The sequence below is a fragment of the Lutjanus erythropterus genome, chromosome 17 (assembly GCF_056507025.1).
Source record: "Lutjanus erythropterus isolate fLutEry1 chromosome 17, fLutEry1.hap2, whole genome shotgun sequence".
NCBI classification, from domain to species: Eukaryota; Metazoa; Chordata; class Actinopteri; order Lutjaniformes; family Lutjanidae; genus Lutjanus; species Lutjanus erythropterus.
Genome location: NC_139333.1, coordinates 21,999,500 through 22,025,317, shown reverse-complemented (window position 1 = coordinate 22,025,317; position 25,818 = coordinate 21,999,500). Strand labels below are relative to the sequence as shown.

The following is a 25,818-nucleotide window of genomic DNA, read 5'->3' as shown; positions in this document are numbered from 1 at the left end:
GACGTTATCTTGTTTACTGAGACAAGATTATAGTATATTATACACCAAGATTTAGGATTTAAACCACTACTTTTCTCTGCAGAAGCTGCGAAATCACTCATGGTAGTGGAAAAATCTGATAGACCACTGCTTAACATTTGCAGCACCAGTGTGTGCAGCAGACTGATTTCAAATATTTGTACTACCTAAAGAATGTTTATTTTGTCCTGGTTATGTCCACAGAAACTGAGCACAGTATGTGGCCTCTTGTTTCACTTAACCTTTTAAAAAACATTTTTGAAAGAGGCATCGAAAAGACAGCTGAGCCCAGAGAAGAGTGTAGGTCTTAAGCTACAACTGAACACCTAAATGTTTCTAAAAATCTACCACAAGCTTCAAATACAGTGAACAGATCACAGATAGAAAAATAGTAAGAAGTGCTGCTCCTCAAAAACAGTGAAACGAGTAATTGTAACTATAAAGACTTAAGTATTTTTTAAATATTTGTATGTCTGTTATGTTTGTATGTGTGAAACTGTGTGTACACGCCGTGTGTGTGCTGACCCTCAACACGGGTCTCCAGGTATTTGTCCAACTCCTCTTCTTTCTTCACAGCCTCCTCTGAGATCTTGGGAGCTCCGGGGAAACACACCAGCACCACACTCATGTTGTCCCTGCTCCCCTGCAGGAACGAGGACAGGCACAGACAGAACAAATAAAGAGTGAAATGAAATCTAAGTAGTACATAAGGTAGATTTTGCAGTTGTAACTCTGCAAGAAGTTTTTTTAAATGACACAAAAATGGTGTTAAACAAAACCCCTTTAAAATCACTGGGCAGCTATGCAGTCACAATGTTCCTAAATCTTGTTTAAAATAAATTTGGGCCTTTCCCTGTCCATATAAATCTGAGCAAACTAGCCTGCAGTCAGTGTTTTTAACACTACTTAACAAAAAGAGGAGGGAAAAAAAACACTGATTACAAGCATCGAATGATTTGCTGCTCCCAAAAAAGGCAACATTAGCAAGCAGTTTTTTTTATATCAACAATTCCTGTAGCTGCTTTTTAAAGTCAAAGCTTTCCCATGTAGAGTAGAGTCTTGCAGCAGAGAGGTGACCCGCAAAAACATTGTGTAATGGGTAAAAAGTAGATTTATACAAAATCACGGGTGTGGCCACAGGTAAAACTTAAATAATTACAGGTGGCCAGCAAGCAAGAACCATAATATAACACATACAGTACAATAATATGTTTCGTTCCCTGGTGAAAGCAGAATTTAAAATGACTCTGCAGTATTTTTAACATTTATATCCACTATTACAGTAATATCAAGCCTAATCAGCTTTATTGTGAAAGACTACAACACAACCTTTGACCCCACATCCTGTCAAACAACGGGACGTCACCGTTTGATCTGACAGCAATGACAGCTAGTTGCTGGCTAAAACTGATGACATAAAGGCAAAAATAGCCAGTGGAGGACACCAAATTGTGGATAAATACACTGTCAGAGGCCAAGTTGGACATTTGGGAGGATTGTGAACTGAACTCTGCCCCAATTCTCACTCGACTAGAAAGCACTCAACTTCACCTTGTCACTGCCCTTCAAGATGCCCTAGACCAGGGGTCAGCAACCTGAAAGGAGCTGTTTTGAGCCAAAAAAGAAAAGAAAGAGCTGCAAGTACATTTAAGATTCTGTCTTCCAACTGGCTGAGGGAAACTCAAGGCTAGCTACCACCAAAATTAAAAGTGCAAATCACAGGAAGTGGAATTTAACTAGGCTGATAAAGGTAAAATGTGCCATGACACGCCACCAAAAATGAAGCATTGTGACACTACAGAGGTGCCACGGGATGAACAGGATTGTTTGATACAAACCCAGCAAAACCCACACCATCATCACTCAATCACAATATCTGTCGTAATTATTGCAATATAATTTTTCCATTCAACCAAAAAATATGCTGAGCAGGACAACCTCAGGATGATTAAACTGTTTGAAAACATCTTTGTTATGTCTGTGCTTAAATTTGTTGTCATTTATGAGCAGACATTGGCGTAAAAACACTGCAGGTTTCAAAAAAATATATATCTTAAAAAAAAAAAAAATCAGTTCTGCAAATGTTTTATGAGGAAGGAAATGTTCTCAACATGTCTGTTTAACCACAATGATATATAACAGTGGGTGTATGTAAACATGTAAACAACTTTAGGCACCTTTACAGTAACCACTGCTTTTTCTTGTGATGTTGCTGAGATGATAAAAGAAGGATGAGTTGTGATTTGAAGATAACACCAGAGAAGCTAACAGCTTTTCTCAAATACAGAAAAAATATTGGAAATATAACCTGGCTGTAATCAGCTGTTCTTGACAAGACGCTGTCAGATACTTCTTACCTTTTATACAGAATGTTTCTGGTTGTGTCTTTTTCAACCTTTTTTTCTAATGATTACTTTCCTTGTCCTAATTGGTCGATTATTTTCTGGATTGATAGATTAATCATTCTATTAAACGTTAGAAAATACCTAACAATGCCCAGCAATTTTTCCAAAAGTACAAGGTGACCTCTACAAATGTCAATGTAACACCAACGATCCAATATCTTGAGCAATCCTTACTGAACACCTAACCACAGCAAATATTTGGCATTTCTGCTTAAAGAAAAGTTGACTAATTCATTCAAAAAATATCTGCTGACTAATTGCTTCAGCTCTAAAACTTTTATGGACTTAATTCACTTGCTCTATCACAGAAACAGAACGGCACAACCTCTGGCTGGAGGCCACAACCTGAACACTGGACAGCATATTAATTGAAATTTATAGGACACAGACAGAGACAAGATAGAGCTCAGGCTTTAAACCAACAGATAGTCACTTTGTCATTACCTTGTAAAAGTCAATGTGGTCAGACTAACTTTCTGTGAGTGTACAGTGTCACATACATCACAAAAGGCAGCGGCAGCAGAGCAGATTTATGACAGTGTGTGGCTGTTATTTGAGATAACCCGTCCAGTAAAGTAAAAATAACTAGGCTGCTGTGCACTGGCTGGTTCTTGGAGTACACTCTAGATGATGAGGGATGCCACGGTGAGGAAATTTTCCCACTGGTTAACAAACAACAACAACAACACCAGTGCTGCCTATTACCGATTAGACCATTTCACAAAAATAAAGACTAATTGGAAGCCAACAAAATTAGACGCCCTAACCTTCAGGCTGACTCAGGCTACCATGTTGCCATGGTAACAATCAGTGCTATCAACTGATTAGTAGGAAACAACAACAAAACAACAAAAAAAGGGGAAAGCAAGGCTCATAATTTGTACTTTGCTAACACTGCTGTGGAAAGAGCAATGTTTTCTTTGTGTCTTCTACCATATTTTTGTCATTTTTGAAAATCTTTGATGGGATTAACACTGCTTACTGTCACTGGAATGTTTTTCCACATCAGATTTTTTTGTATTGTTAAACTCTTCCCTAAACTTTCCAAGTAAAATGTCCTTGTAACTGTTACATTCTTCCAAAAGACATATTTTCTGCTGGAGTAAACAGAGCTGAGCAGTTGGAGCGGCCACTTGGTCAGTCACACTGTTTATTTTGAAAAAGTTCTTCATTTATCCAGAATTCACTGTGCCATAGTCCTCCTTCACATAGTTAAGAACTAAACTGCTTTGTGCAACGGATGAATTTAGACGTCTATCTGAAGTCTGACTATTTGTCATATCTAAGCCATAGTCAAAGTCTATCTTTGTGAAACTGGTCCCAGAGGTGCCTCCAGATGCTGCCACCTTCATCAGACAAAGTTTACAGACTGCCTCACATTGTCAACATTATGAGGCTTCCTATTAGCATTGAATTTAAATGTGCTGCAACTCGTACACAGACAACATTACCAGCCTTATCTTCCTACATCCAGTTTGCAAGAGAGTTGGAAGAGAGTGGTGATAACCAGAAAACAGTGTGATTTTCCTCCTTTCATTCAGCAAGACAGAGAAAGAAAAAGCGAGCTTGCACCGGAAAAATACAGATTTTTTCATATATGTGACATACCCTACAGATACAGGTATTAGAACTGTAGTCAAAGATGTCATTACTGGTACGATGTTGATATAACTGTCAATAGATCGCTTTCGCTGTGTATTTTTGCTGAAAATATAGGCGAGAAGCTGGACCTCTCAATGAAGCATCAATGCAGCCAGGCGTCAGATAAACTGCTCATGCGGTTGTTCTAACCTGTTAACATGTGTGCCAAAAAAGAAAAGCAAGAGGTTCTGCAACACACACACGCTGCTCAGGTAGGCAGGGCAGCCTGCAAGCTAATGTTAGCCAGCAGCAGACTGCTGTTCACAGACTGACAGATAAAATCTCACCTCCTCTTCTGGTTGAAGAATAAACAACCTGCGTTGATGCGCCTCCTCAAACATTTTCTCGTTTAACTTCTGCTTCTGTTTTTCTCACCGCAAAGTTTTACTACCAAAATGTTGCACCGCGTCAGTCTCCAGTTTGTTTACATTTGCTTCTATACAAGATCACGTGAAATTGCGTCCTGCGAAATCTCGCAAGATTGTGTTCCCTCTAGTACATAATAATAATATAATCATGTAGTAAGTCAGTGTTTTATGACAAATATACAATTTAGTCTTACAAGAAAAGTTGCAAAAATGTTTGTGAATGCTGTTAATTATATTTCTTAGAAAGACTGAAAATTAGAATTGGCCAAAATCGGACTGGACAAGTCAGACCCTTAAAAAAAAAAAAAAAAAATCAGAATCGGCCAAGAAAATTGGCATCGGTGCATCTCTACACAGAGCAACAACAAGTGTGGCTGAAAGTGAAATTAATGTTGCTACAGACTCCACAGTGGAGGTGGAGTTCCAAAAAGGTGAGTTTCAGTCGTCTGGAGGTGGTGAGGTTACAAAAGATAAAACATGCAATAAACGGTAATATGTGAGAAGTGCAAGATGACTGTAACAACAAAAAGGAGCTATACAACAAACTTAAGTCAAGCAGAAGCACTCGGTCTGTATTTTGAACACTGAGATCATGATATTATTTTAAGGCCTTATTTCCCACCATGTGGTGGGTGATATGAGATAGAGCAGTGTTTCTCAAACTTTTTTTTACCCTGTACCACCTCAAAATAAATTGATCTCTTAAATACATAGCATAGGCCTATCCCATTCACTTACAAACAATTCACAAAACTTTTAAGTTCAATTATCTGATATCTGACATTTTATGCATTTTTATTCACAGATTGAGAATAGGTGATAGAGTATAGGCCTACACTCTAGAGACAAACTAAGTGATACATGGAGGGAAATAGTCCACGATGTGGATCGGTGGGCGGGTTCAGCCGAGGCAAAGAGTGATTCCTGCTTTTTCTTGGATCAATAGCTGAGAGGCCAACAGGCCAGGACAGAATTGAAAGCAATGATGTATTATTCATTACGTGATTTATCTGATCTCTCAGTGTGAGATGTTAAGTTAACATTAGATCATTTGTGTTAAACTGCAGCATTCATACAGAATGTATTTAGTACATTCAGATTTTATTTTGTATATTTATATTTTATTCTTAATAGGAAAAATATAGGAGGCTTTTGCTCTTGAAAATTTGACATGCTTCTCAATTCTCATTACAGCCCACTTCATTAATAAATTAGTGAAAGAGCTTCATAGGAAAATGGCATTAACTTTTTCTGTGTCACTCAATCCAAGATGACCGAGTTTGATTAGTTGAGATTTACTTGTTACATTCAAATCAGTATCACTGGGATATCAATAAAAAACAGCATGATCCCTTTCATGGCAATCTATCCCATACAACACATCGGACATCAGCACGTCAGCTGGCAGTGTGGGCGTCCCCGGCCTCGGAGACGGGGTGCACAGATACAAAAACACTGGGTGCAACGTGTCTAATAACAACAGCGATGATGACGACAGCAGCCTTTCCTCAGGTTAGCAAATATAAACATATTGCATTGTTGTATTTCCATTGAATTTATGAATTTTATATACTTTATTTTCATCTGGACCAGTGGATTTTATTTTCCATCTTATGTTATGCCTTCTAATTTTTATCTTACTTTAACTAGTATTATCTGGTGGGTTTTATCCATGTGAAAATGCATTCTACTCTGTTCTCATTTTATCTTGTATCTTATTTTTTTATGTGGGTTTAGTTTTCATCTCATTTTACATTAAATGCAGCATTACATTCCTGTTTAGATGTTCATTCTCTGTCTTTTTATGTGAAGGATGCATGTAATTTCTTTGATGCAAAGCACTTTGGGCTTAATTTCTTGAATGAAAGGTGCTATACAAATTAAGTTTAATTTTTATCATTATTATTATTAGTAGTAGCAGTAGCAGCAGCAGCAGCAGCAGCAGCAGCAGTAGTAGTAGTATTGTTATATTTCTTCTTAAGAATTACTACATTCTGAAGGTGAAGTTTATAGAATATCAACTCAAAATATATTTTTCTGTTTGTATAATGTGTAATACGTTGAGTGTTTTGTATTTATTTATGTATTTAGTTTAACTTTCAACTGTTCACAGTCAATATAAATTCATGGCCAAACGTGCCTTAGCAATGAAAAAAGCTGTTCTTTAATGACACCGACTGTCATTTTCTTCTTTTTTAGAGTATCAGTTTTGGCACTGTTTAGGCACCAGTATGGGAAAGAAAACCAATCCATACCAAACCAAAATTTTGATATATTTTAATACTATTCAATTTTCAAGTTGGATTTTGCATTTAAATTAAAGTCATGGTTCATAGCTGTAAAATGAAAGACAAGTTTAAAAGCAGTTAACTATCTGAATACTTTGACCTCTAATGTGCATCATATGAGGAAAAATAAAGCTTACCTTGTGCAGACAGGTGTCCACCACTGAGTTACAGACCTTCTCCAGGTCATCGCAAACCAGGAGTCGCGAGCGGACAAACTCACACAGCTCCTCGTTGGACATGACATCCCAGATTCCATCACATGCCAGCACCACAAACTCGTCTCCTTCGGCCGCCCGCTCCAACACGCACACCTCAGGCTCGGGGCTCACCAGCTGCTCCGTGGGGCCCTTACCATCCACACATTTGTAGTCGTAGTCCCCCAGGGCCCGGGACACAGCCAGGGAGCCGTTTACCCTCTGGATCATGACCGAGCCGCCAGCGTTCTGGATGCGCTCCTTTTCGCGGGGGTTGCAGGGCTTGTGGTCCTGGGTAGAGAAGCCCACCTTGGTGTCTCGACTCAGCACGGCCCGCGAGTCGCCGCAGTTAATGAAGTATAGATGGGTGGGGCTGATCAACACACACACAGCTGTTGATCCGCTGCGGTCCAGGCCCTGCCGCAGGTCAGAGAAGCTGCGCATGTACTCATCAATGTTCAGGAAGCCCGAGCGGATGCCATCTTTCACGCCCTCCACCGAGCCAGGTCCTGAACTGAAGTCGGCCCCTCCTGACAAGATGTGTTCCAGCAAGTGGCCGGAGCAGTAGTTGGCCACCCGGGAGCCCGCGTGACCATCGTAGACAGCAAAGAAGGACCAGTCGGCGAGTCCATGGGGGAGGCCCACCACTGCTGTGTGGGCGTCCTCCATCTCCACCCGCCAGCCCTGCATGGAGCTCAGGCCATAGTGCAGTCCGTTACCTTCACCATGGGCACTATGCTTCTCCGTCTTCGGCTTGTCCAGGAATGCACCCATTGCTGCCTACAGCTGGAGATGAATCAAGAAAAGAGAAGAAATGGAACTGTTACACCATCAGCAGCAAGGACAAAGAAGTCAACCACTTTCTTTCTAATGCACCACTGTACCATAAACAAGCCACAAAATTAGCATAAGTCATTAGGGGTGCAATATTTGTTAAAGGTAAAATGTGTGTCAGAATACCATTATAAATTAAATATTGTCCTGGCCTACAAATCATACTTTACAGGTTTAAGAAAACTTTTGTTTGGTACAGATTTGTGGAAAAAAAAATCATACCATACTCATTTTAATATGTTTTGTAATGAACATGAGAGTAATGTAAAATGATCATTCGCTCTAGTATTGCAAATCATATCACAATTGCAATATCACTCAAAAAAGTGTTTGTTTGGTTTTTTTTTTTCAAAATTCCGGTCAAATCTATGAGACCTGTGTCAAAATTGTTGTTTTATATGAATTTATGAAAAATAACCAACGCTTACAAAGAATGTTGTTTGGGTGCCCCATCGACACATGAGATACAGCATGTACATGAGAGAGCAAACAGCTTCAGGAACACGTGAGGTGACAGGATGCAAAATGAGTGCAGGTAAAAGCAGGACAGTTTTTAGAAATTTTCAAGTCGGATAACAACTATCAAAAGGGTGAGGGGTTCAGATGTTTGAAGGAGGCTCGGAGTAGAACTGCAGCTCCTTTGCATTGAAAGCTGAGGTGGAGGAGCTGGACGGCGCTGGACGTCAGGCTCAGTCTGTTGCCACCGTGACCAGACTCCCCAGATATGGATGGATGGATGGATGGACAACTATCAGAACAGCGTTGCGTGTGATGGAATAGCTTCCCAAGTGAGACTGCAAACACAACGAACTTACTTTAACACCTCAGCTGCTTCCATGCTTGGATGCACACAACATGTCGTCAGTTACAACCTATAGGATCGATAATTATCTATATCTACTGATAGGCCTGGGTGATATCGCTGAATCACAAGTTTCATATGTTCTCATTCACATTTTTTTTAATGTGATTAGTTATTGTGTTAATATTAGTAAAATCTGAGAGAAGGAAGGTACTGCAGCTATATACCACCAGTAGGAATCTGATGTCCACTGATCAGGTTTGTTGGTTGTTCCTCACTCCAGGCTCAAGACAAAGGGAGACTGTGTTTGGGGTTATAGCTCCTTCTCTCCCTTTGGACTTACAATCTGTGGACACTGTTGACACCTTGAAAAAAATGAGCTCAATACCCATTTGTTTAAACTTTCTTTTGCATAACCGGTTCGGTGTATTTTTGTTTTTAGAAGGTTGTCTGCTTTTAATGTCTTACAGCTGTTGCCTGGTCTCATATTTGCTGTTTTTTTGTTTTTGTGAAGCTGTTTTTGTGACATCAGCTCTTGACAGGTGCTATATAAATAAACTTCAGCTACATTCACGTCTTATTATAAGCTTTTGTTGCCCATCTAACTCTGAGCACAGGTCATTTTTCAATTCAGTGTTTAAAGCATTGAAAATGTGAGTGAAGGAAGACTGTTTGTCAGGTCTACAAAAGATCACATGATGCTCTATTGTCTATAATAATATCTTTGGTACTATAAATCCCTGTGTAAATCAGCAGTTTTTGGTGTCAGTAGTTCAGTAGGCTGCTTCATACTGTGATTACAGAGCGCTTTTAATTACTCAATGGATGGTGAGAGCCAGAGATCCTGACAACAAGACAAAGATAGCAGAGGAGGAACCACAGAGTCGAGGATTACACTGCAGCTCTAAAGCTTCTTTGAGCACAGAGCCTCTTTCACGCTGAACACAAGGTAACTAATACTATTACTTAACTTGTTGGCAGAATATAGAGTGTGACATTACTGAATCAGCAGGGCCTAAGATGCTCACCTGCCAAGAGCTGAATGGGAGTGAAATCTGCCTTTGAGGGTTAGTTTTTCAGTCTTTGCCTCTACTTCAAGCTTCCATTAAATGTCTATTCTGACCACCATGCAGTCTGTCTGACCACAAACCACTGTCAAAGGCTGGATATGGATGCCAACCCAGTCAGTCAGTCAGTTCAGGCAGGCAGACAGCCTCTTTGTTTTGTTAGTGGGCATTCAGAGTCAAGGAGCTGTGTTGGTGGGGGTGTGTTGGTTCAGGTACTGGTGAGACAATAAATTACAATCAGACCAGTTTTAGTATCGTAAGGAGGAATTTTATGGCTCCCGGCATTGGTCAACGTGGTGTCTTGCTGAATGATGTTGCTATCTAAAGTCAATCTGAGCGCTGCTTTGGTCCATTATAAGCACTGAGAGTCTGTAATAACATGCTACAAGCTAACAGAGCTAATGGAGGCAGCCACAAAGGGCTGTTTCACCGTCTAATAATACAAGTTGCTCTAAGATAAAGGGGAGAGAAACCTTTCCACAGATAGATATAAGGGGCTGTAGAATAAAATGAATACAGCCACATTTCCACTGCAAGGCATGGCTTGATTCACCTCACTTTTTTTTTTAAACTTTCCATTACAGCTTAGTACCTGGTACTTTATTTAGTACCAGGCATTGAGGTTCCAAGCGAGCTGAGCCAATATTAAACACTGACGTGAAAACGCTGCAGAACACTGATTGGTCATGTGACACAGGGCAATCACATGTTGCATTAAATAAAACGTGTGCAGTGATTGACTGCAAACAAAACCATACAAAAAATAAAACCATAATATATTTTTTTCTAGATCTGGATGCAAAAAGGATTGAATGTAGGTATCCTATGACAGGAGAAGTTTATACTATTTGTTACTGCATTATTTTGGTCAATATCTTATAAAGGTACCTATACCCAGCCCTAAAGACCACTAACATGGAAACACTAGTAACATGTATAGAATAAGTAATCTATATCAAATCTGTGATCAGTATCTGCCCTAAAAAGCCTGACCCTCCAAATATTCTACCTGACTCTATTATAAGAAATGAAAAGGTACTAAAATCTGCCACAGTGATGTCTTCATGATTAAAAAAAGTGGGTTATGGCCATCATGTCAGGCATTTTTGTTTGTAATTCATTTTAGGGCTGCACCTAAGGATTATTTTCATAGTTTATTAATCAGTCGTTTTTTTCTCCATTAATTGATTAAAAGTTGTTTTTTTTTTATGTAAATTGGTGAAAAATGTTGATCTTTGTTACCCAGCACCTAAGACGACATCCCCAAATGTCTTGTTTTACTCACAACCCAAACATATTCAGTTTACTGTCATAGAGGAGTAAAGAAACAAAAATATTCATATTGAAGAAGAGGGAATCAGAGAATATTGAACAGATTAATTGATCAAAGTAGTTGGTGATTAATTTATCAAGTCACTGTTGCAGCCCCCTCATTTATTTGCAACTGTACCTGAAGACACCAGCAGCACCTCAGGGTCCTTACACTGGCCACGGTCTTAAAATGCTCAACCGCCTTACGCCATTTCTCTGGCATTTCTGACCTGCACTATACTTTCCCATCATACGAATCAATTCTGACCTAAATGTCAGCAACTACTGCAGTATGGAGCTACTTTACAGTATGTGCTGCTTGGCTGGTGAAGCACTCATGAGATCTTGAAATCAATAAAAATCGAAAGCCCTCCGAGCACATGTTTTTTCCAACATATTGATTTCTCGCTCTGCATTACCTCCTACATGAGTACACACATGGCATGACAGGCATGTGCCCAAAAAAGGCTGGTACATGCAAGGAGTGACTACAGCTGGTTTCAGAGGAACGTGTGTGTGTGTGTGTTTGCGTCTGGCTCTGCGCATGTGTGCACTGTCATAGTCTATGTGCAAGAAAAAGACGCTCTATAAATACACCAGGCCGGTTTAGATTTCATGTCCAGGGTGGGGCAGTGGGCCACGCCATTCACATTTCTATTGCTTTACTGCTGCATGATTGTATCAACAGAATTCCCTCGATCAGCCACCAGCTACTGCCACTCAGACGTAGCCTGCTGTATATGTTCATGTATGGTAAGAAAGCGCGTTCACATGTGTGTGAGAGAAAGAGAAATCTGTTATGTTCACCAGCAGTGATTCTCTCTAAAAATAAAACAAACACACTGCCATTGCCTAGCAACCACCCACCCTGCAGGGCAAACATCCAGGCTAAGCTTCATTCAGCGACATCCCCCTCTCTATGTCTCTCTTTCACATATACACACACACACAGCCGCCTGGTAGAGAGGAAAGGGGAGTTGCATCATCCATCCATTAAAGCCGTTGCAGCAGCCAGACCCTGAAAGGAGACATGCAGACTGCAAGAACACATGCAGATACTATGAGATTTCTCTGGCTGACAATGGTACAATACACTGCTGGCAAAAACACACACACACGCACTCGTGCACAGAAAACCCCAGAAAATATCTCCATTGAGACATCAGACTGAAACCAGGAACTCACAACCACTTAACCCCCTCAAAACTCCTGTCACCCATGCTGTAACCACAGGTCGAAACCAACACCCCCTCATGCGAAGACGCACATGTCTGCCAAAAACCACTGGCTACGAAGAGGGAAGTGGAAGGTCGGAGATTACATAATGCTGCAGAGAGCATGAGTGCTGCTCTGAGAGCAAGCACATTCACACAGAACAGTTAATACTATCCTGGAAGCCAGGCTAACGCACCGCTTCCAGCCCTGTCCATGTGAACACATCAATATATATGTATGTAATAGACAGGGACTCACCCTGTAGGTTCATGTCTGACTCTCCAGATGATGTGATAATTGGGGACACAACAGCTTGGGGTTGTTATTTACTTGATTCTGATTCAATTACAGTATGAGGGTTAGAGCGTCTGCAACAAATGGTTTTGTCTTTTTGTTAACAAAAGGTCTTATGTTTAGAAAATGTCACAAATTGGCTTGGCGTTGCTTTCATGAATAACTGTTGCTACAGCTGGGAAAACAGCTGAGCCAATAAGAGACCATAAAGAGGGAAGTAAAGTAGATATCTCATACCAAGTTACTGGTGCACGTTTATCATGCAGGATCAGACAGAGTAATGATGACACGCTGTCCATTCTTGATTAAGAGTTAGCTATATTAGCTTCCATGTTAGCTAGTCCATCTATTTTTCCTCATGTTATCAGGACAAAGCTTGACTTACTAGTCGACTTGTTTTTGTTTTCTTTTTTTTTACCATTTTCTGACATTTTATAGATCAAACAACTAATCAATAACGTGAGAAAATGATGGACATATTAATAAAAAATGAAAATAATTGTTAGTTGCTTGATTCTTTAATCTTCAGCATGGTTTCTGCTAGTACACTTTAAGCCCATCGGCCCATGAGGCTTAAACACTGGGGATTTAAACTAAAACATTGAAAAATGCTTGCAAGTAAAGGGGGTTAGCTCCAAAATTAGCCACAACGATGGCCAAGGCTCACTTAATGGGAGTTGACCTTTAAGGTAGACCAGGCCAGCTATTCTCATTTTAGTGACAAACCGCACCTCCGAATTTTGCTTAACTCAGCTGTCTTTCACCCCCTCCACCGGGTCTAGCAACTTTTATGGCAGAAACTCTGCTCAAGTTTCGTTTACATTGTGACATGACAGCAGAGACTTGAGAAAACAGCTGACTCAGGGAGGCAGCAGGACTAACTGCAGATCATAATTTAGCTAATGTAACTAGTCTGCTGCAAACATTAGGCCTAGTCATCCTGCTACCTTCTGCTAATACTACATCACCGAGGTCAGGCAGGTTATTGTAGCTGCCTGTAGGCTAATGCAACCACAATGTCAACTGATTGTAAACAAATTCTCTCTTGCATATCTGCCTTTAAAGCTGCAATGCCTATGAAAGATTTCATCTTTTAAGCTCTTTTATCAAGACATGTGTCCAGCAGACCATGTTGAACTGGTTGTATGTTCAAAATATATTCATCAAATGTCATTTAAATAAAGGTTATAATCTACAAAAGACACATTTAGTTTAGTTTTAACAGACATCTTTTCAGTCTTTCATGTTTTTCATTAGTTGGTCATCAACAGCTGAGGTTCTGGAGCAAAATGGAAAACTGAAGCCATGAAATCAGTTTTACTTTCGTCAAACTCCGACAAATAAATCTGGCTACGTGAGGCTAACATCCGCCACCCATTTGATCCTTTGCTAGCTTTCTGATTTTCACTAATGATGATTTGAATTGATTGATGATTAGCTACTCTACACAGCCCTTTCACATCCAGACTGAGATGGTCAGGTAGAAGCAATGTTCATTTTTCCCAAAGTCTGTGTCTTAACCAACATCAGACTAGTCCTTTGAATAACCTCCACATTCACTCAGACTAAATACATCTGTCGGAGGAGGTGACTACGTGCACTCTCAGTGTAAATGTGTTCAGGTCCACGAAAGGCACTCGAGAGAGTAACACATTAATGTGCCACCAGATTTGTCTATAATCTAAGAGTGGGCTGAAAAATCCATCACTAGTTACTGGTTAGGACAATATATATAGTCTTTCCTTCACAGAAAATGGCAACAATACAACAACATCAGTCTGAATAATGGAGTGGTGATGAAATGGTCATTGAGAGTGCATGCCTGGTTGACAAACAGTTCATGGACTTGGCAGAATCGTCTTTGGCACTGAACTACAAGGAAATTATTTAAAATCACAAGCACAAAAGATGTGAATGATCCCACAATATGACCTCTCAAGATATGCAAAATAAACATACTGCATTGTGCTAGATCCAACCGGAGATATGTCCTGGTAAAACTAGTCTTGCATAGCCAGCCCTATCTCAGCAGCACTTTGTCAGGACTAGAGAAAGGTCTTGCTGCACACATTCTCATTCTCATTCAGCTATAGTGGAAAAATACACTCAGTCCTGTTTTGATTTCCTTAAACCAATCACAATCCTCTTGGCCAACACAAAGCCCTGGGATGCAGCAACAGTGCCCCTGCAAAATAGTGGCAGGGGAAACTCGTTATTAAAATGGCTAAATCCTCACAAAAGAAAAGGTAAGAGCTGCTAGCTTGTTTACATTCATACTGTTAGCAACCAGGTTAGGGTAACTAAGCATTTTCAGCGTGTAGGTTGCTAGCTTGGTGGTTCTGTTGTTGTTTCCTGTAGCAACAGGGATCTTGAAAATGGTAACTAATGGCAGGCATATACCCAAAGTCTACATTCACTGAGTCAGACTTTGGTGAAACTGACCCAAATTAGGGGCCATATCCTTCAATTCTTAGCTGAACCTGCGTCTCTTCTCGAAATTAGATAGTCTTGACTCACAGAGAACAAATTAATGAAGAATTCAGCCAGTTCTTGTCAAGTTGTTGGCTCAAAAAAGTACAATATGTTATACTGCACCTCAGCATATGATAGACAACTAGCAAAAATTCTACTCTGAGTTAATTTAAGTAATCACAAGATTAGATCTGTCTTATAGCATTTACACTTTGCTGTGGGTTTTTCATTGGTCCAGTCCAAGTGATGGATGACTGACGACCACCTGAAAGAAAATACCTGATAAATATCACATGATCGTGTGATATTTCCCCATACATACCCCATTACAAGCTCAAGAAGACCACCTGAATGCACCATTAATCTAACCAACCCAGAGTGGACTGAAGGATAGTGAGTGAGGATGACCCTGGGACTTCTAAAGCCACACCTTCCTATTGTATTCCCAAACCATAAATTTGTTTAGTGTTGGGTATTTATATTCGTCTTTTTATCTGAACTCCTGTGACCTTCATCATACTTCCTCTCTGACCCTGCTGTGCCTCCATTTTAAATTTTCTTTTATTACACTCAGAACAAAGGTGCACAGATCCAACATGCAGCACTTCAACGCACTTTATTGACCATGTATTTCTTCATCTTCCCTTTGTGCACTAATCTGCTGCAGAGTGCTTCCAAGAACAATCATACAACGCCTGTATCATACCCGTCCATGGAAATCACTCTGGTACCACGTGCTCTCATGCAAAATGTGGACACCAACATCTCTCAAAGTCTGCAGTAGTACGATTATTATCGATTATTATTACAATTATCGATTATTCAGTTAGTTGATGAAATTGTGTAAAATGTCCATCACACCAAGTTAACAACTTCAAATGTCTTGTTATGTCCAACCAAAACTTAGAAACCTAAAGATATTTTTTAGAAAACAGTCTACAACACAGAAAAGCAGCAAGACTTCATATTTGGGAAGTCTGAACCAGAATACAGTCGCCATTTTTTTCTTGAATGACAAACTGTAATAATTAATTTTTGAATAAAAAAAAATCTAATATCAAAATGTTGCCGATTAATTTCCCATCCACTGAATAATCAAATATTACTGTATGTATCATCCATTGTGTCACTTTGATTGTCTCATTGTGTTTTTGATATGTTCATGCAAACAAAAATGGCGCTCATTTCAAATGTGTATAAAAAACATGGCCCCAGAATGAAGGTACAGCATTTAATATGACTGAACTAACATTAAAAGCAAATGCAAAAGCATCTAGTCCAAGATTATTTCTGGGGCTGCCATCAACCAAAGATATTTCTAGTTGACTAGTTGTTAGTTAAAGCCATGGTTGCAGACTTAGCTTGGAAAGGAGAATTTTGGCCGGTGCATAAACAAATGGGTTGACAACGCATGTCTCTTGCTTGCTCTGTTATGTCCAAGCTTAGCTCTTATCCCAGCTTTCTTCCTTGTGTTCCTGGGCAATCGCTTGTAGCTGCAATTGGTCCAAAGATGTCATGGACCATGATCATCTCAAGTTCATCTCAAAAACGTAGCTGGCCAATGATCCCTTTAACCATCACTACCCACGTGTGCTTTACATTGGCATATATGTGCAACACATCCACCGCTCAGAGTCAAAAGTTACCCCAAAGACAAAGGAGATTGTCCATTTTGTCTGTATCTGTAAGCTTTAAGACAACATAAAGGTAGAGTACAGACAAAGGGCTCTTCTATGCATGCATATCTCACATTAAGCATTAAGACTCTTCACATCCAGTAATGATTTAATCGACTGTTAGGGGCAGCCCTTGTAAGCAAAAAGGTATATTTTTAGAGCTCAGTGCCTTCTAATTGCCCTCTTGTTCATGTACTTCCAGTCATAAATGAATAATCTAAGTAAGCAAACGAGAAAGCTGTAGTCTGATTTACTCCACTGAAAACTGTGAAACACTTCTTTTGGCTTCTCACAGTGTTAATTTTCGAACGAGTGCAAATTCCTTCCTGTTATGGAGGCCCAATGTGGGCTCCAATATTTTTTAAAAGCACCTTGTGACGCCTACAGTTCCTTCACAGCACAGCCTTTAAGATCCTGTCAAACTCTAAAATAAGCTTGTTGACAGTCTCAATCTCCCACTGACACCGTGTTTCATCTGCTCCTCAGTCTTTACACTGTGACTGCTGACTCAGATAAGATTATCTGCTATTGAACTCCTCCCGTATCTGGCGAGCCGGGCGCAAGCCCAACACCAAGTGATGTCATATACCGGTCACCTGTGCACCTTATCGCAATCTGATATACTGGAGAAGGTGAGCAGAGTGGCTACCAGGCTAAATTTCAACTCTGCACGATACAAAATTGATGCTGAAATGTGAATGTGCCATGAACCTAGGCCTAGATGACAAATCTCTGTAATAAAGCAGGGCAATTTAGAATGGCTCAATCATATAAGATCATATAAAATTCACAGAATATAAGAGTAATAAAAAGAAATGGCAAAGTCAGTCTGGTCACACACTCAACACTCTTCACATGGGAAGCTTCACTTTCAACAAACTTTCAGCTAACATTTTCTTTGTATGGAATCAGGAGACGTGCTCAGAAGTTGGAAGAGTACTCTTCGTTTTGCTGGTGGGGTGTCTGCTCATTAATAAAGAAAGTCAGAGCAGAAGTTGTCATTTTGACAGCTGAGGGGACACTCTTGTTTGGAGTGAGTCAAACGGGGAATAAGCCCTGTTTGCATGAAAGCTTCCAGAAAATCCTACTGCAATATTTGTACAAAACAAAATACTAGAGATGACTGATAGGTTTGATTACTGATACGAGTTGCTGCAAAGGGTGACATACTTCACTGATCACATCAGACACAACTTTCAAAAATATCTATGAAGAGATTAGTATGCAAGGTTCAAGACGTTAGCAGCAGGAGTCGGCATCTTGCAGCTGATTGCGCTCAAAACAAGAAAAAGAAAAAAAAAAAAAAACAGCAATGGTTCATAGAAGCCTAAGCTTTTAACGAATGTGATTATTAGACTATTCCTTTCTGTTTCTTAATATCATTATTACAGTTGCAATGATCTGCCAGCTATTTTTAAGTCACATTTCCATCAGAAATGTCAAACATTTATTGATTCATGCATCATAAATATGAGGATTTACTGTTCCTTTGTCATTTATAACAGTAAATGAAGAGTCTTTGAGTTTTGGACTGTTGGTTGGACAAAGAAGCAATTTGAAGATGTCACTTGCTCTGGGAAATCACGATGAGCATTTTCACAACTTTTTTTTTTTTTTTTTTTTTTATATTTTATAGACTCAACAATTAATCAATTAATTGTTGAAATAATTAGCATCTTAATTGACAATGAAAATAATCCTAATTATTATTATTTATTGCATTTTTATAAAACAGTTTTGAGTTATGGCAGATAACATGTACTCAATTTGGCCTGTATGGCTGCTTACCTCATGCGAAGTTTGGAGTATCAAGTGAAGCCCATGCTTGTGATCAAGGTAAACCCTGTACATTTTAAATGGCTGCTCTGTGTCTATAGACATGCCCCTCCTTGGTAAAGCCTGGACTATATAGAAAATATTACAAAGAAAAGCACATAGTGGTACAAAGCGCCTGACTTTGCCATACCATCATTTAACTGAGCCATGAAGCACAAAGTTAGACTTGGATAACTGCCACCATACTGGACGACTTAACAAATTTTTTTTGTTTACATGTGTTTAGTTTGAGTTTCAATATTTTTTGGGCCATTTCATTTCAGCTATTGCAACAGTTATTCAGTTCCACAATTCCTATTGAGCATTATTCTAAAAATAATTATTCTATGTATTGTTACAGACTTTAGCAGTGGTGGGAAAAAAGCTAAGTACATTTACTCAAGTACTGGTAGAGGTACTTTACTTGAGTATTATTTTTATTTTATACTACTTTATAATTCCACTCGATTACAATTTGGAGGGAAACAGTGTAATTTCTACTCTATTTTACACCTATATGTACTAATTTTACAAATTTACACAATGGACAAAATAACAAGCTTTTAAAATACAGCACATTGTTAAAGATTAAACCAGTGACTTCAAACCTTTTTGGCCTCTGACATCTTGCAAAAACAAATGTGTAGTCAGTGTCACAAGTAAGATGTCTGAGTCGTTGACAACTGATGAGTGATTTCTCCCTCTAAATTTCTCACAGGGTTTCACTTCAATAAATGTTGAATTTATTCATTATCTCACCAAAAATCAAATGTTAAAGAAAAAGTCCAAAAACAGATATGTGTATCAGAACTTATTTCTTCTTCCTGTTGCATTAATCATTTCAAAACCCCTCAGATTTATCTCGAGCCCTCACATATAAAACTAAATTTATAGATCAAAGTAGCTCCACCTTCAACAGTGACAACATGTGACATGCTGCTTACATGTTGATTCATCAGTATTAATAATCTAATGATGATCTATATAATAATTCATAAGTCACAGGGGCCAAACCAGTACTTTTACTTAAATACTTTCACTATATTTTGCTGCTAATACTTATGTACATTTCTGTTAAGGAGGATTTGTATGCAGGACCTAAGTGTATCAGCACATATCACATATTTTAGGTGAATAATGAGCAGTAGAGAATGTCTGAAGTTTTGGGAGGAGCTGCAGTGAAACATGGCCGGTTATAAACACCTTATCAGTTTGTTTTTATCTAACATTTAGTGTTATCTGCTGAGATTACATTTCATGTGTACATGACTGATTTCACAGGCTTCAACAAAGATACCAGACGTAATAATGGGTGGCTTGTGATTATAATTACCCTCTTAAGGACACAGCATACACAACAGATCATACAGTACAGTAGCTATCCAACTGGCACTGCATGCATTTTCGTTCAAAACACATATTGATGGTTATCGTTGGACATCAATACCCTTATATAGCTATTTATTGAAACTAAACATATGACAGTCAGTGTTTCCTCTAGGATTTTTTTCAGCAGCAGGGGCAGGTGTTCCATTCTCTTCTTAGACAAATATTTCAATAAACTCATCTGAAAAATGCAGTCAGTTGTTACATAATGGTGTGTAGATATTAATGTTAGCCTGTCTATCTAACTATCAATTAGTTTACTCACGTTAGCGAGACTGAGTTGGCACCGGGCCAAATTAACTTAAACTACCGATAAGTTACATAACGTTAGCTGGTCATCAACATATTGTGAACGTCTGTTTAACTTGTAAAATCTATGTCGAGTTATCTCAAGCTAATAATTTACGTCTACCTCTTCTCCGGCCGGTAATTCGCTGCTTTATTGTTTATTTGTAATTCGGGAATTCACTCCTCTGACTCTGCCCTGTCGCCTAGGTGCTTGACGTGCTTGATGACCACGCCCCCCAAACAACGCTAGCGTCATGCAAATGAGCATGTGCAAGTATATTTCCATACTGAGCAAGATAGTTATCTGCAGTTTACCTTAGTGCTCGCAAGTACCCGACAGGAGTCTGTTTTGAAGGTGGAGAGATGCGGCGGTGGTGTATTTGCGTCAACAATAAAAAAAAAATTAAAAAAAGAAATTTGAAGGAGTGGCGGCTAGGATTTAGGAGTGGCGGGCCGCCACTCCTAAATGAATGTAGAGGAAACACTGACAGTTTGTGGCTGTGTGCTTATTTAAATATAATCTAATGCTATAATGGCAGGAATACTTTACACATTATAGTCCCAAGTTAACATCACAACACCCACATGAGCAGTTGTGAGACGCAACCAAGTACATTTATTTCCATTTTAATATGTGATATTTCAGAGGTAAATGTTGTACTTTTTACTCCACAATATTTTTCTGACAGCTTAAGTTACTAGGTGCAGATTACTATTTTTCATACCCTTTCTGGGTATCTCCATAAACTGACAGACTAAGTGTTCACTTACGGGTTGAGAAAATTCTCCAATTTCTCAAGCTATATGAACAATTTTGAACAACTCTTGGATCAGCTGGAAAATGCACTGTCACAAAGCTGAAAACAAGGCTGTTCTTCTGAGCTCTATAGAGATTAACAGGACATTGAGAACAGACTGTAGATTAAACTACCTAACGGTTTATAAAGTAGTTAAAGTTTGCTTAACTGTAAACATCTACAGCAGTTTTACTGCAGAATGAGTACTTTGACTTTTCATACTTTAAGCGCGGTTTGCTGATATTACTTTGATACTTTTACCGGAAAAAAACCTTGAATGCTGGACTTTTCACTTATTTTCACAATGTGGTACTGGTGTGGCTATGTATTGACAATAATCTGGCAATACGGTACACACTAGCTGTGATTTAATATATTGCAATACTGTAAGCAAGGCGATATATTGCTATTTTTTAAATCAAATATTAGGAAAGCTGACACAGTATAAAGAATACACCACCGTACACATACAATCTGAGATTGGACACAAAACAAAATGAGCCACAATCACAAATCTTTGCATGAATCACGATATCACAATGAAGTGAAGATAAAGAAAACTAACACAGTATTACAAAACATAATACTGTGATACTCAAATGTATCAAGTTTTCTTCCGCCCTTCTTCCACCACTGATGACTATCCTCTAAGGTCACTGCATATACAACACAACATACAGTAATTATTCAGCTGGCCTGAACATTTTAACAGTTGATGCTGGATATTAATATCATTACAAATCTATTTATTTAAAACAAAAGGACCTGTTACCCTGTGCGTGTGTGTACTGTGATTATTTGACTGCGATATGATTAGTGGAAACGATAATTTTTGCATTACAATTTTCATGTCACTGAAAAAAATAAACTATTAAAATCATTATGTGACATTTGTTGGGTCTGTACCAAACAAACATTTTTCTATCTGGAGAACAAGATTTTTAGGCCATGGCATATCTACAGCACCACATAACTTCATTATAATGCTGTTTTGTCACACATTTTTCCTTTATCAAAAATTTGCGATTTGTTTCTAGTTCTGCAATTTAGGTATTGAACTTGGCCATATGGCGACTCTGATAATATTGTGATTATTTGTGGAGCTCTCCTGCTACACACCAGAACATACTGTACAGTAGCTATTCAACTGACACAGCATGCATTTTGTTTGACATGTATTGACAGTTAGTGCTGGACATTAATATCATAACACGTTTACTTATTTAAAATGAAATTACCTGTAACTGTGTGTGCTTGCCCTTGTTCGAAAACAATATTTTATCGTTAGAAATGCTATTACAGTGCCAAGCTAACATCACATAGTTCACCACTGACACCCATATGACAAAGTCCGCTAAGCTGTCATTAGCTAGTTATAGCTTGTGTAGCGTATACCATGCTAGATTGGCTCGCTTGGGACCAGACTAACGTTAAGCATTAGAGGCCAACGTGTAGTTAGACTGTTAATATTAGTATTGCATTAAATTGAATGCTTCATTCAGAATTGCCCTCGTTGGACAAGTTACTTTGAAACTTCAGATGATGGATCATGTTTTATGTTGGCAATGGTCTGTTAATGCACCGCAAAATTTATGTTGCATGAACCGACTGACTGCTTTTGGAAATGCGTTAAATACCAATCCACTGACCACATGCTGAACTCCACTCCACTTAACACTGGTCCCTCTACGGAAAGGCCTAGCTTGCAGTTAGTGTGTTGATATGAGCTAACGTTAGCCAGTTAGCTGGCTTGCTAATGTTAACTCAACAGCCAACGCATTTCCCCAGCTTGTCAAACTCAAGCTAATGACGTTAGCGCGCACACTAGCATGCTACTTACGTTTTCCTGCTGCTGCGAATGTAGATCCAATCTTGATTATCTGCTGGATTCTGCTTTTGTGTGAAGATATGTCGGTAACCTAGCTATCTACGGAGCTAACGTTAGCTAGCTAGCTATGTTATGTTTCCTTATTTGACAAAAATAATCGAGATTGGCCTCAGAAGAACGGCGATAATTCCTTTCTCGGTGGTTCCCTGCTTGGACAACGTTGATTTTTACGCATGTTTGACGCCAGTTCTGTCTCTCACATTAAATGAAGACAATTCCGATCGTTCCAAAACAAATATGGACACTGTGAGAATCGGTTATATTATACAACACTGGCAAATCTAGCACTTTCTTCAATTGAAAGGCCAGAGCTATCCTTCGACTTTGGGTGCTGAACAAGAGGAGGTGTTATTTTTGGCATATGCCCGCTGATTGGTTACAACGTCCAGGCGAACCGTCCGTTTATTGGCTGATTTCTCTGTCAATTAGCTCTGCCCCTGTCCAACAGTACACTGTCATTGGTCTGATAACGAAGTTCTGTGACGCACTGCATCTGTAGCGTGCACTCGTAAGCTGTTTTGGCATACACCGAACCTACTCTAGACAGGCGGAGTTAGTCTTGAAATATAACCGTTAAACGCCGCTGCGGAAGCCTGTTGACCGCAACCTGGCAGCCAAGACGCCAAATATAAAGAAAACGAAGGTAACAGAAGTGAAATGTCTTAGTTTCCTCATCCTGCACACATTTGAAAGTTACCACACATACCGGTATGAGTGTCCCGGAAAAAATATCAAGCGCGACCCACTGCAAGTATAACATTGAATGGGTGCACTAGAGGTAAAGAAGATGGAAGAGTTTCTTTTGTCTTTCTTTTTTCTTTTTTATTTTCAAACATATAAAAGTATAATAAAATACGATAATGAAAGTAAAAATATCTTAGGAGAAGTCAGAGAGCCACAGGCACATACAAGTGGCCTCTCCTCCTTTTTGGAAAAAACAAACGAACAAATAAAAACTACAATACTAATCAAAAAACTAACATTAACATACTTTTAAGAAAACAGCAAATGACAACAAGAAACTTATACAATGAGCTGAAAAAAAAAACAGAAAACCTGTGAATTAACAAATGATCCTATGAGAACAAAGAAATACATAAATAACAATACATAAATAATAAAAGAAACATAATTGTGTTCATACGTCAAGAAACAATTAAACATCACGAAATAAATGTGATGCCAATTTCCTTTTAAAAATCTCTAAAGCAGACAAGCTTTTGATATCATGCACCTTTGAATTCCATATCTGTACATCACAATATCTGAGGGAGTACTGTCCATTATCGATATGTCTAGTGTATATTTGTGTGTAGCGTATATTTCTATGGAATTCTTTAAAGTTGCTCCATGTTTTATAGCATTTTAAAATGACACTTTTTTATTTCAGCCCTTAAGGAACATAAGAAGAGGAGTGCCTTGAGAATCTTACATTATATCGAGTAAACTCCCCATGAAGTTATTTTTAAATATACATACATTTATCTTGGTATTTCTTTATATTTGTTTTGTTTATGCTGTTCAGATTAATTGTCAGATGTCTTCAACATGACACTGCCTATTTGTTTTTTGAGGATGCTGAAAAAAGTTTAAGTACATTTTGTCAGAAATTATGCTACTTTAATAATTTACACATAAGTATTAAATTCCACTCATTTTAGTGAATGACTAATTCCTCTGGACAATACAGTTTCCGACCTTGTTTTTCTTTTAAATAGCTGTTATATTTTGCATCCATTGCGATTAATATACTACATTTTCAATATTATCATTGGTTAAAACAGGAGGAGTAATATTTTGAAATTGCTTGTCACTTGCACATTTCAAAACTAAATCAAGCATGACAAAAAAAAAAAAAAAAAAAAAAAAACTCTCCACAAAGGAAAAAAATCAAATCAAATCAAAACTGTGGTCAACTTTACCATCAAAGCCAAACTCACAGTCATTAATCAGCTAAATGTAACCACATCTGAGGATCAGTTCTCAAGGGAAGATAAATCAATCATTCAATCTGGCAGAATGTGGGGCAGCTTTGCTTTGGCTTTACACTCACAATAGGTGATAATTGCTGCCCAGTTTAGGTGCAGCAGCTCAGTCTGTGGGCAAACATGCCATTGATTGTATCACCTCTTAAATTTATTTTTAATCACTCAAATCTGATTAACTTTATTTATGTCATGAGATAACAGCTGTTCCTAAAAATATGCATCTCTAAAAAACACCTTGCTTTCTAGGCACAAAACCTGAAACAGTCACAGCCAAAATCACGTTGTTCTTTATTTTAAGATGTTATTTTTTCTTTATCTGGTTTTAAACATGCAGCAGTAGTGACACTTGAACTTTGACCCTTGCATTATTCCACGACACATGGTCTTTTAAGAAATTCTCCTCACTTGGAATGGAAATTATTACTCCTGCATTCTTCCATATTAACGTTTTGCAAGAGGAACTCCAATTTCAGCACAGAATCTAGTAAGATGGTATAAACCCAGTGGTGGACAGTAGTGAAGTACATTTACTTGAGTACTGTAGTTAAGTACATTCTTTGTGTATCTGTACTTTACTTGAGTATTTGTTTTTTTGGAAACTTATTACTTTCACTCCACTACATTTCAAAGACAAATATTGTACTTTTGACTCCACTACATTTCTAGGAAGGTTGTTGTTACTTTTTGACTGAGCTTTGAAGTCAGCTGTTGGTGTTTTTCTTTTCTAAAATGCAGTTGGTCACATGCTGTGTTCCTCACAAAAGGAAACCAATCACAGTAGCTCAAATGGGACTGATGTAAAAGCAGAAATACATCATCCAGGCGCTCTCTGTAACAAGAACAAGCAAACTCTCCCTCTTTCATTCAAACAAAAAGCGGTAATGGTGGAGGCAGGAGAAAGACAAAATTAAATCTCAAGATGTTATTATAATTATTCATTATTCCAGGTAGCTTTTAAAGTTGGATTGTTTTATTGGGGTGAGAAATACCACATAATTCATGTATATACTGCCTCTGAAGACAGAAAGAAATCTCAGTTATTTAACAGACTTGGAGAACTCCTTACAGTTA

General features: G+C 38.6%; 1 protein-coding gene across 1 annotated transcript in view; it reads right to left on the bottom strand.

Moving 5' to 3' along the window:
• ppm1bb (protein phosphatase, Mg2+/Mn2+ dependent, 1Bb) overlaps nt 1–23,117 on the bottom strand; it is a 28,449-nt gene extending 5,332 nt beyond the window's left edge. Inside the window, exons 1-3 of the mRNA XM_084740453.1 lie at nt 22,712–23,117; nt 6,858–7,700; nt 544–661 (exon numbers count right to left, since the gene is read on the bottom strand). Coding sequence (XP_084596579.1) covers nt 544–661; nt 6,858–7,688 — 949 coding nt within the window. The 5' untranslated portion in view covers nt 7,689–7,700; nt 22,712–23,117. The remainder of the gene's footprint in view (nt 1–543; nt 662–6,857; nt 7,701–22,711) is intronic.
• Nucleotides 23,118–25,818: the final 2,701 nt, after the last annotated feature.